This window comes from Dicentrarchus labrax, unplaced genomic scaffold (assembly GCF_905237075.1).
Source record: "Dicentrarchus labrax unplaced genomic scaffold, dlabrax2021, whole genome shotgun sequence".
Classification (NCBI taxonomy): Eukaryota; Metazoa; Chordata; class Actinopteri; family Moronidae; genus Dicentrarchus; species Dicentrarchus labrax.
The window spans coordinates 10,285,847-10,298,359 of NW_026136724.1; the positions used below are offsets into that span (position 1 = coordinate 10,285,847).

Here is a 12,513-nt window from a genome sequence, read left to right on the forward strand (position 1 = left end):
CTCTCCTTTGAACACCATGTCAACCAAATCAGCAGAACTGCCTTCTTCCATCTGAAAAACATTGCACGCCTCTGCCCCTCACTCTCCCTCATCCATGCTTTCATCACAACCAGAATTGACTATTGCAACAGCATCTTATATGGTACATCTTCCAAAGTTCTTAATAAACTTCAGCACATCCAGAACTCTCGCCTTCTCACCCACACCCGCTCCCATGACCACATCACCCCTGTCCTACAGAACCTCCACTGGCTCCCTGTCCAACAACGGATCCAATTTAAAGTCCTTCTCCTCACTCACCCTCCAAAACCAGGCCAACCTCCTACCTTGCAGACCTCCATTGCCACACTTCTTCCCGAAGCCTCCTTTCTTCTGATGCCAACCTCCTGTCTCCACCACTGAGGACCAAGCATCGTACCTGGGGTGACAGAGCCTTCTCCACCGCTGCCCCCTCCCTCTGGAACTCTCTCCCCAAACAAATCCGAGACTGTACTGATCCATCCAACTTCAAATCACTGATCAAAACCCACCTTTTCAGAAGTGCTTTTAATGATTTATTCATTGTTGAGTGTTGTAGATATAGCCATAATAACTTAGTGTGTTGTTTTTATTACCTCTTTCTTTTTCTTTGAACTTATGTAAGGTGTCTTTGAGTTTCTTGAAAAGCGCTTTATAAATTAAATGTATAATTGTTATTATTATTATTATTACTACTACTATAGAATTAAATAAATAAATACAGATGCTTGGTGAGACCTCACTAGGTTGAAATCCTTACGGCCAGATAGTTACTGCTGGGAAGTAGAACAAGTGAGAGCCACTTCACCTCGAGGTCCCCTGAGTCCTGTCTACAATAAATGATTAGCAAAGGAAGAGAGAGAGAACACTGCTTAATTTCAAAGAGAAGTGTTTGAGGTTTTTGAAAGATCACCTCTGCTAAACTTTTGATGTTGTGTTTCCATCAACCTATTGACCTGAGATCACTTCCTAACCTCTCTCCCTCCCCAGCAGGCTTAACCCATGCAGCCTCACCACATTGCTCCAGGCCATGTCATTTATGAATTATTTAAAAACAGTTGCATTGCACATGAAATTAATATTCAGACATTTTCTATTATCTGCTGACAGCTTAGTCTCTCTTTCTCCCTGCTATCTGTTATTTTCGTAATGATCTGTATTCCTGTGGCATTAGGTTGGTCAGAGCTTGTGCCCATTGATGCAACGTGCCGGGCATGCTGAGTGAGGTTAGACTGGGCTGCTCTGTTTCTCCTTACTCCTGCACTGGTTTACTGGCAGGTGATTTCTCTCTCTTTCCACTGCACATTGCTTAGGCTTGCCCAAGCCAGTTCCCACTACCTTCAAAGTAACATCTGTTTTCTTCATGGCTCAGTATACATTCTGAAATGCTGCTTTTACAGTCGTCCTAACTGGTTTGGTTATTTGATATTTGCATTCCCGGCTCCAGCCCATTAAACGTTTAAAAGCAAGGCACAGCTTGGCAGTGAGCACAGTTCACTGACTCAATAAATTATGCATCAAAAAACATCTCTTGGAATTGCACTTGCTGTATTGCAGTGAAAGCAGTGTGTCCTATGAATTTCAAACAGAATGGCTCCCCCTAGTGCCAAAGTCTAACTGGATAATAATTTCAGTCATTAAAACCACTAGCTTTTTTTTCTTTTCAAATGCAATAAAGCCGAACCTTTTCACACACCTGCAACGACTAACTCAGACTTTATTCACACTAATACACTTTCTGATTCTGCTATATAGCCCAAACTCAACAGTGAGCAGTTAGCTGTGAGTAAATTTGGAGATGTGGGGGTACTCTTAGACCCCCTCAAGAATCAAAGATTACATCTTTAAAAATACTTGAGCACAAAATCGACCATATTGTGGAATACTTCCCATTTAACCTCACACTATGTGCTATCGTGCCCACTTAACACACCCCAGCTTCACACATAATGAATTATTCAAGCTTGATGCGGTTCTGTCCATGCACTGTGCCCTGAGGGCTACATATAGCCTCTTTTGGAAATGACTACAGTGTGGGAAGAGTGAAAAGTGTTTGTCACCTCAAATTTTCAAGACAGGCACAAAGTGAAGCACTAAGAGAGACACCATATTTACTCATATGCTATTGCTATATTGTTTATGTATTTGTCAGAGTTGGTTAGTCTGCAGAGGAGGATTGTCAGCAGTGTTTTATTAATAAAGGTGGCTATATTTTTGACATTTCTGTGCAAACCATCTCTCCTTTTCAGTTACTCAGCACACATAAACTTTAGGCTTCACTGTTTCATGAAACTCACAGATGCGATGCCAAATCTATCTTTCTATCTTTCTGTTTTACCCCATGATGGAGGATTATGTGGGTGGCTTAAGTAAGGAGCTGTCTGTTCTTTGTTTAGTCAAGATTTCAACCTTTCCTGCTGCCATAGGCTACTGCCCGCTGAAGTGATTCAGCAGATACTATTTCTATGTGAATTTTTGTACATGGTAATATGTTTTCTATCTGGAACTTTCATGTTCGTCTGATGTTACTGTCTTGGCAAGATGTGCAGAAAAATCTTCCTTTGGCAAGACTATATAAAAATTAAAACAAATTACAGAATGTATTTTTTTAGTCCACCCACGTCTTGGGAGTGATTGTGGATCAATGGCTTCGCCAAAGAAAATGTGATGTAAACTGACAACTACACGATAGAAATCAGCTTTATTAATTACCCAGATTTAAAAAGGCTGAGGATCAGTGTGTAGGTGTACGTGTGCGTTCGAGGAGGCAACCTCCCAACAGTTGAACACGAGGTGCATGAAAAATGAAAGTCAGCTTTGAATTCTGCAAGCCTGTATTCTGATGTTTGTCATGTCTGAGCTGGCAAGAACACTGTTGACAGTTGGGCCGTGGGAATGGCAGCAACAAGGCTGCATCTGTGAGATTTTCCATTTGCCTTAGAAAGAATGAACTATTTCTGTCCTGTCAAACAAAATGCGGAGCAGCGGAATTAAGTAAAAGCCAGAAAAGATAATTAACTGCAATGATTCAATCCCAGCTCTGAGTTAAGCCAAGGTTTTAATAAGTGTTCATTAGGATATTAAACAGCAGGGCAGTTTAGTGGGAATGGTGGTTATCAGATGCTGTCCTGTATTTGACCTTTATACTCTATGTAGAGAGGTGAAACTGAAAACACAAGATTTAAAGGGCTGTAGCAATTCAAATGTGCTTTATTGGCAAAAAATAAGTTATGTTTTCAAGTTATAAATCAGTGTACATTCAGAAAATATACACAAAGTACATTCACATTTACATACACCCATTCAAATAACTTAAATAATAATGCATTCTAAAACAATACCAAAAGATTACTATTCCTAGTAAACATACTCAAATCCAGATTGGCCATGTGCCTGCCTTTTACTGCACAGGAAGTGTATGTGTCACTGATACACATTGTCCCACACAGTTGAGCAAATGTACCATTTCCCACCTGAAATGCACCAGTGATTATTACCAGTGACACTAACTGGCCCTATTTTCAGGACAAAGGGCTAAAATAAACAGTTATGTATATATATGTTCTCTTGGCATCTCTTCAAAACTGAAGTGTCAAGTCACTCTGCAAATTGGTGAAACTACTTTGGAGTGCAGGAATTAACTTTTCAACTTTAGACTAATTGACCATAAACATCCTCTTTAAAGTGTATAACTATAATGTTGAGCTCAGAGAATTGATACAATGCATTCATTCCTGTGAGCTGATGTTTTCAGCAATTGCCACTAATGGCAGTAGGTGTGAGAAACTGTGGCTTACAAGCTGGAATTGATTCTGTCTTGAAATGTTTGTCCAGGAAAAATCCATAATCCAGTGCCAGGTTTGTAAAAACCTCTTTTAAATCACTTTTGTTCTCAGTTTCTCACCCTTGCATTGATGAACAAATAGTTGCATTTGCCTTCATTCACACTCTGCCAAAAGAAAAAAAGTGCAAGCAAACTTTCACATTGATCACATTGGCAATGATTACAGAACACGAGGACTTGAGAACCCAGGTTTTTAGTTTCGATTGCATTATATTCAACACTGTGTCCATCCCTTGTGTAATGCTAATTGATATAATTTATGTTACTGCCTTAGTAGAGATGTAGTTGTTGCTTCCTGCATGGGGTAAAGTTTCAAAAATAATGTCAACATCTGTTAAAAACAGAAAAGGCACATAAGAAGCAGGCTGACCCTAGCAAAGACGTTTAAAACTTCATACTAGTGAAACAACACATTTAAGAAATGGGCTAAAATGGGCTAAAAAGTGCACCTCTGACAGTCTGAAATATTCACCAAATTAATGGTTACTGTGTAGCTGTCATTTGTAATGTGTTTCTCTTATTTAGTCAACCTCAGCATGGCTACAACCTTCAATAGTGTATGTATTCCGGATGGTAAATGAATCCACATTATGCATTGTATCTCAGAGGACTGTAATCACAGTATTTGTTGTGATACAGAGGTTATGATGACAGTTTCTAATGCATTATATAATAACAGCATAACTTCATTAGGGGGCAGTCTGCTGCAGTGTTCATGGCATCAGAGATGCATAAAATGACAGGATCGGCTGCATCACAGCTTTTTTTGTGATTATTGTATCACAGAAGTCAATAATTAGGATCACAGAGGAACATTATCACAGCGATCTACTCTATAAAGTATTTAAATATTGCACAGACAGTTGTGGAAGACCTTCTTAGGCCCTTTACTTGAGTAAATGTAGCAATATCAAAATGGAAACAGTATGTTACAAGTTAAAGTAACAGTTTGCTTAAATAAAAGTACAGCTGTACCAGTGTTATCAGCAAAATGTTGATTAAGTATGTATGTAAAGTATTAAAATAGTGCCTTTAGGTCACCACTGATCACACAGGCATATTGCCCCTTCTTTCTTTCTTTCTTTCTTTCTTTCTTTCTATAATGTCATAAATATCTATAATAACTGCATATATACATCCCAACCACTGTCTGTTTAAATACTACAGCTACATCTTACAAGCAGGTACTATTTCATCTTATTTGAACGCCTGATGATGTTTTGAGTGATGTTGAGGCTTTTATTAAAGATTCTAAATCATTTACTTTATACTACGTCTAAAATTGTGATGGCCATGGACAGATACACATTTTTTTTTTTACCAAAATAAGACGCATAGTGGCCACATTTCTGTTCACTGCGTCACGAGTGAACACACGCGACACTTGTTCCTATTCCCGGATTGGTCAGCGATGCCGGGAAACCTCCTCGTGATATGTCAGCCGGTATAAATACTCGGAGCCGCCCTCTTCTCACGCAGCCCTGTTTTATGAGGGAAAATGTATCGTCTCAGCCAACAGACTATCTCCAAGATCGCTTTCAATTCCTTTTTATCTACTGTGCCACGGGAATATTTTCATTTTACGAGACAATACAATAAAAGCTGGTCGTGTATTGGCTGATTTTTGATCAAATTATACATTCGTTTGTACGAAAATGCCAAGGACCAAGAAGAAGAATAGCAGGGGTAAGTGAGCCAGCGGCCGCATTGCTTTGGCCTTGCTTACTTGACTTCTGTGTGCCGACGGTAGTTGTAGTTCTTTTCGTGTTGTCGGTCCATTGAGTGGAGTGGAACGTGTGTACAGGAAGGACTACAAACGTCAGAGGCTGGACTACGTCAAAACACATAGCTAACTAACTAGCAGTGGTTACACAAAGCATCGCTGTTACTGACAACGTGCCATCATACGACTTGCATGCTTTTGCTAACAGTTATATTTATATCGACGCACTTGGATAATGGTTCATAAACTAATTTATATTTCACACCAACCTTGTTGATATTTGTCGGAGTTTACAAGCCAACGCCAGCTAACTCCCCACTAGCTTTGGTTGCTAGATAAAGTTTATTTAAATAAAAATACCGTATGACAACTTGACAGCTTTTATCGTGGTTATTGTCTCGATATACGAACAAATAATGTGTTGCAGCTCTTCATAACAGACTTATTAGCTCTTACTGTGTAAAGTGAGGTCATCTCGTGTGCACATTGACCTCAATTAATCTTTAGCCCAATTTGGGGCAACTAGTATTCCGTCAGACTAACGTTGGCTGACTTTAAACTGTTATGCAAGGCAGATAACAGTTGTGTATAATGTTAATTTTATTGGGTTGTTATTGTTTAGCGACAGAAGGCGGACATTTTGGACGCCAGAGAGCGGGCTGGAAAAGAGGCGGCGCCCCGGTTCTCAGAAATCAGCTGTAGTGTGGGGAGAGTCCACGTCAACACATACACACACACACACACACAGGAGTAGCATTTAGAAGATAAAATGGCTTTCAGCTGACAGTGCTTCCTATAGTGTTTGTCACGGCTTAACATGATCAAATACATGCATTCTTTGGCTGGGAGTAACCAAAGCGTGTACTTAAACTGATAAACTCACCAACATGAGGTGAATTCAGGTCAGACCCAGAGACGAGTCTGGTTACACAGCCATTGAGGAAAGTCATTTCCTACACATTATGTAGTTTTTATTGGTAGTTTCTCATAGCTAATATAACCAAAGCTTTTCAGTTTTGAAAAATGAACAGACTTGAGATTTTCACACTTTTTTTTTTTCTTTTCAGCTCTGAATTGTCACAACTCTCCCACCTTCTTGTTTGCAGATAGACCTTTTAAATGTGACGCATAGACTGGCAAGCACTCTGGACTTTTATATTGAGGCCTACACTTGGGTTGGAAAGAGAAATTTGCTTCCTCCTTCCCCTTTGTGACACGTGGTTGCTCGTATGTATTTTTTTCTGAGCTTGTCATTTTGCAGCGGAGGGTAATCGCTATGGCAGACTGTCAGAGCTTCCGGCCTGTCACCAAAGCTCGGTTATGTTGACCTATGTCCCTCAAACCTGAACATAATGTTGTGTTTACACAGTCGGGAGAAGTGTGGAGTGCCCTTGACCCTGACGGTGTTGTGCATTGTCACGTGAAAGTACAGCAGGATAAGGCGTGCAAAGGACACAAAACAGATTAGATAGCTGCAGTATTTGCCACAGTACCTGTGTGGAGCCTGAGTTACATAATAAACTCCTGACCTGCTGCACTGAACTAATGCTACTAATCTTTTTCTCCAGGAGGGCAGCATGGACATGTGCAGCCTTTCAGTGATGAGGATGCCTCCATTGAGACCCTCAGTCATTGCAGCAGCTTCAGTGACACCACCAGTGTAGCAGATGAAGGTGAGTTTCTGCACCTGCGTATGCAACTGTTTGTATTCTGTGTGCTTCGTCTTTGTTTCAACATGTCAGTGTGAATGATGACTGTGCTGTCAGTAGGCGTCAGCATCATGAGCTAGTGTTTGCAGGCTGTGTACGCTTCATATTGTATTGTTTCCAGTAGTTCTTATCAGTACTGAAAGCCATGTCAGGCAAGTGTCCATTTACTATATCTTGTTACGTTGCCAGGTGGAGAGGCCAGTGAGGACACAGCCCAGGAGGATTTCCAGTACAAGCTGAAGGGGTTCATAGACAGCACTGTGGATAAGAGGTAAAAGTCCCGCCTGATGATTTCAACTGTCTGCATTCACATGTTATCTGATCTTGGCATCCAGGCTGTAACATGTCTGTGCAGAGTTTCATTTTTATGAGATATACTGAAAATAAATCTTACTTTATCTAAAGAATGCAACGATTGTTAGGGGGAGGAAAACATTTTAGGTTTTCTTTGATTTGGAGAGGAAATTGGTAAGTTAACACAAAATGGATGTACAGTGTTGTGCCTCCAGCTACATATGTTTTTAAGTAGGAGTAACTAAAACTATTTAAAAAGCTTATTTCTGGGATTGATTGCCTGAGTTTAAAGTGCCACTGTCAATCACAGGAGAAAGGTGTCATTGAGGTTTGCAGCCCAGTCAAGTTAAAAATAGTCTTCATCCCCAATAAGGCTACTCACCATTGGTCTGCTGAATGTGATATTAAAGTAGGGATGCAACTAGAGTGCCATTTCACTGCCAATGCCATGTGGGATGAAACTTTAAGATTGTACTTGCAACACATTAACTAAACATTATAGTGAGTTTCCTGTACAGTCATTCTAAATATTGTTGATCATTTGATGCGACTGTTTTATTTAAAATGTATCTAATTGCTCATTTAATTTCTTAACTCATTGGTGTTCAGCACATGTTGGTTAAATTGGCTAATTTCTTAAGGGAAGTAGTTATTTTTTTCTGACATTATACTATTGTGCATCATCCATCAGGGATAATTATTGTATAATGGCACTAATGAATGTTTGTGTATCTGTTTTGTCAGTGCTAAGACCAGACAAGGGGCACTGGATGGGCTTAAGACGGCAATGGCCACGCGGATCCTGTATGAGTTCATCTCGGAAAGAAGGATGACCATCACAGACAGCATTGAACGATGCCTCAAGAAAGGTACCACAAAAGACAATTAAAGTTATTTGAGTCCGGTTTAAACCAGTACAGTGACATATTTTCTGTAGTCGAACATGCAAGTCATTTTATTTCAGTAGGCTCTGTTTCTATGTTTAAATCTCCTAATACCAATTTCACCCTAAAATTTAAGAGAAGTTAATTCCCACCCCTCTCACTATGTCAGGCAAAGGCGAGGAGCAGCGAGCGGCAGCTTCTTTAGCCTGCCTGCTGTGTATCCAGCTGGGCTCAGGCATCGAGAGCGAGGAGGTGTTCAAGACCCTCAAACCCATCTTCAAAAACATCCTGGCAGATGGATCAGCCAACATACAAGCCAGACAGGCAGTGAGTACCTGATGTCATCGGTGGCAGAGCAACACACTGTACCTGCTACTATGTGGTTATCTTTTTTTTTTTTTTTTTTTCTTCTTCTGAAGCATGTGTCTATACTGTGGAAAGTCAACTGAACAAATCTTTCTGTTTCCCTAATAGGTGGCAACAAGTCTGGGCCTCTGTACTTTAGTCGCAGAAGATGATATTTTGGTGAGTTCTTGATCACTTTTGGTGTCTTTTCCTGCTTTTTGACACCTTGGCTTAAGGGCAACTTGCAGTGATGTCTCTTCTACAGTATTTTTGTAAGTTGTTTGTGCTCATTATCGGTTGTAAAATTGTGCCTCATTCGGGCTTAACATTAGTGCTGTCAACAGTAGTGGCAGCTGAACTCAAACGTGCCTCAACTAATTACTCATGAAGTCATAAACATGTTATTTGTGATGACTGGTGTTGTATTTCTATTTTAAACACTTTTTTCTTTTTTAATTTTTTTTGCACTACAAACTCCAGTCTTCATTTTATGCTTGCTACTTCCTGCTTTAGGACGTGCATGCTACCATGGAGTGCTTTGAGAACCTGTTCACCCGGTCCTATGCTAGGGTGGATGGAACCTGTCCTCTGATCAGTCCCCAGACAAGCCAGCTCCACACCAACGCCCTGCTGTCCTGGGCACTGTTGCTCACCATCTGCACTGCCAGCCAACTCAAAGACATCCTGCGCAAGTAAGACTCGCTCCCGCTGTCAACTCTACAAGTTTACCTCAACCACACATTATTTTATTTAACTGAAACCCCGATCCAGATTTATAAAAAAAAAAAAAAAATGTAATGCATCGGTCTTGTTGTACAGACACCTGCCTAAACTGCCAAGATTGCTGGAAAGTGAGGATGTCAACATGAGAATTGCTGCAGGGGAGACCATTGCCCTGCTCTTTGAGCTGGCCAGAGACATGGACTCTGTAAGTCAAAAGCCATGCTGTGTTTTAACAGGATCTGCCTGTCACTTGTGTAGTCCAGTGCAGTCAACTATTGGGACTAAAATTGGGACTAAATTATTGTTGGTTTTTTTTTTTTTTGTGCCTGCATGTTTACTTGACTGTCTGGCTGCATTTAATAACCTGTTCCTTTATGTATATACGTCCGTCCAGTGTGATGTCTCTTTTTTTCCTTGGGACATGAATGCAGCATCTCTTTCGGTGTCCTTTTTCAGGAGTTTGAGTTTGATAACTGGGAGGAACTGTGTGACAAACTGAACGCGTTGGCCACAGACTGTAACAAGCACAGAGCCAAGACGGACAAGAGGAAGCAGCGGTCGGTGTTTAGGGACGTACTGAAGGCTGTTGAGGTGGGTGTTGACGTCACCTTGGTTTGTTACGTTTTAATTTACATTTTATGTGCTTCTTCCGAGAGCGACAGGCTAGAGATTCTATGTTTTTAAGTGGAGACAAATTAAGTTGTATGGTTGATCTGTATTCTTCCAGGAGGGTGACTTCCAGCCTGAGAACATTCGTTTTGGGACAGAGCGCATGACCATTGATAGCTGGGTCAGAAAGAGGACTTATGATGCTTTCAGAGAGTTTGTGGGCTCTGGGATGAATTACCACCTACAGGTATATATTTTTTTCTAAGTTGTTAAATATTGGAGTCGACAACAACCTCATTTAAATCCATGCGAGTCGACATTTTAACTTAATTGCGCTGCCAAAGCTTGAGGTTGTGGTTGTTGGGTTGGATGATGTGTAACGGGAGCATGACACGGCACTAAAACACAATGGAGATCTGTGGGCCTGCCCAATGCAGGATGACAACACTTACAACTTGATTTAGGATAATGTTGCGTTATGTAGAAAATAACAAGCCATTACAAGTAGCTGATTGGAAAGTAGTCTGGCTGACAGCCAGCGCTAATGGCAAACTGCAACATCTCACAAGAAAAGATGAGACAATGGAACATATTTCATACCAAACACTGTAAGCAGTATCTAAAATTGGCTAACTATTCTTGTATAGATTTGTGTATTATGCTTGTATTGTCTTACGCTGATGGTTGGTAGAAGTTCTTAATGTGTTTCTTTCTCTTTGTTTTTCTCCTAAACAAGGGTAATGAGTTCATAAGAGATGTGTTTGAACTGGGACCACCCATGCTGGTTGATTCAGCCACAATGAAGGCCATGAAAATCTCTCGCTTTGAAAGGGTATGTGTACAAGTTATTCAAACCATGGCATTGTAGTTTTGTCATTTGCTACATTAAACGTACTGTACATACTTGTAGCTTTTGTATAAAGTTTTCCCCTCTTCCCTTTTCCAGCATCTGCACAACTCTGCTGCATTCAAGGCTAGGACCAAGGCCAGAAGCAAGTTCAGGGACAAGAGGGTGGATGTGGGAGAATTTTAACAGATCTATTTTTTTTCTTTCTTTTTTTGACTCTAATAACATATTTATCAGGCGTCCCTGCTTTTTAGATCAATTGTCACGACTTTGTGTCACCCTCCTATGAAATCTGTCTTTTGATTATCAAACTCGCCCTCTGCAGACTTGAAGGGGGGATTTGCTCTGTAGCGGACAGAAGTTTCCCTTTTTCAGCCACCTTTCAAAGCTGCAGGAGGTGAGCGTTTTGATAATCAAACAATATATTTTGAGGGTTAGGGTTAGTATAACTTTAATGTATCCACACATTAACAGTGGTGTTGTACATATAGTGTATATTTGGTCTGTCCTCATGTTAATATTCATTATGTGGCCTTTTTATTTGAATTTATGTAATAAGTTATATAACTTAGCCAGCATTTGTCTTTGCACCATGTAGTTTTATTTAGTTCATAGCAATGTCAAAAACATGTTGTGACTGTCCTAACCCTTTTTTTTTTTTTTTGGATGGATTTGTATTTAAGTTGCACTACCTTGTTAGCCCATAGCAGGTTATTTCCGGTGAATATTGTGTTGTCTTTTTAGTATTGGGTATGTAAAGGGCAAGGATGGTGAAATAAACACTGAAAAGCTGTAAGAAGGGTAGCTCTCATTTTTGCTCATGTTTATTATAAGATACTGTTAACTGATACAGTGATGCTAGCTGTCTAAGATTAGTTGACTGATTCATCTGATTGAATGTTTTGGAACCCCGACCCCTCGCTCAAAGCATAATTTCCCCATTGTTGAAGTTTAATATAAAAAAAAAAAAAAAAAAAAAAAAAGGCAGGTTTTGGGGAAGTGGCTTGTAACTAAACTGGAAGAGAATTTAGCAAGTGAGTTTTTGGCTTCTCTTTCAACTCCTGGCAGATATATGGAGGTCATTTTGAGTAAAGGGGCAGTACAAATCTTATTTATTGCGACTTCAACATATCAAAGGCAGAGATCTTGCAGCCAGGATGACTGAGTAGTACACCCTGCCTGTATCCTCCTACACAGACATGACTGTGATGGAACTTCATGGGTTATTGATAAAAGCTGGTCAGTAAAGCTACTGAGGGAGCACCAGGAAATGATGGAACATACATTGTACACATCAAATTTACTCCCCGAGGTCCCACTCATAGGCCATTGCTTTTACAGAGCAGTAAAAAAAAGCTGTCCATAACCGCAGCCAATATCACATACTAGAGGTAAACATCTCAAAGCTACAAATAGTCCCATCAATAATGTCAACCTGTTACCCAGGAGCTTGGAGCACACGTAGACATCCTGCAATCGATGCACCTGTTCAGCTCCCTCAAACCTCGGGTGAAACA

The 12,513-nt window shown here is 40.3% G+C and overlaps 1 protein-coding gene across 1 annotated transcript; it reads left to right on the top strand.

Annotated features, from left to right (window-relative positions):
* The first annotated feature begins 5,321 nt into the window (after positions 1-5,321).
* Positions 5,322-11,795, top strand: ifrd1 (interferon-related developmental regulator 1). Its single transcript, XM_051392710.1, has 12 exons — positions 5,322-5,548; positions 7,154-7,258; positions 7,484-7,565; positions 8,333-8,457; positions 8,642-8,799; positions 8,947-8,997; positions 9,331-9,509; positions 9,637-9,745; positions 9,997-10,131; positions 10,268-10,396; positions 10,886-10,981; positions 11,096-11,795. The coding sequence occupies exons 1-12, from the start codon at positions 5,518-5,520 to the stop codon at positions 11,180-11,182; spliced, it is 1,287 nt and encodes a 428-aa protein (XP_051248670.1). The 5' UTR covers positions 5,322-5,517; the 3' UTR covers positions 11,183-11,795.
* Positions 11,796-12,513: the final 718 nt, after the last annotated feature.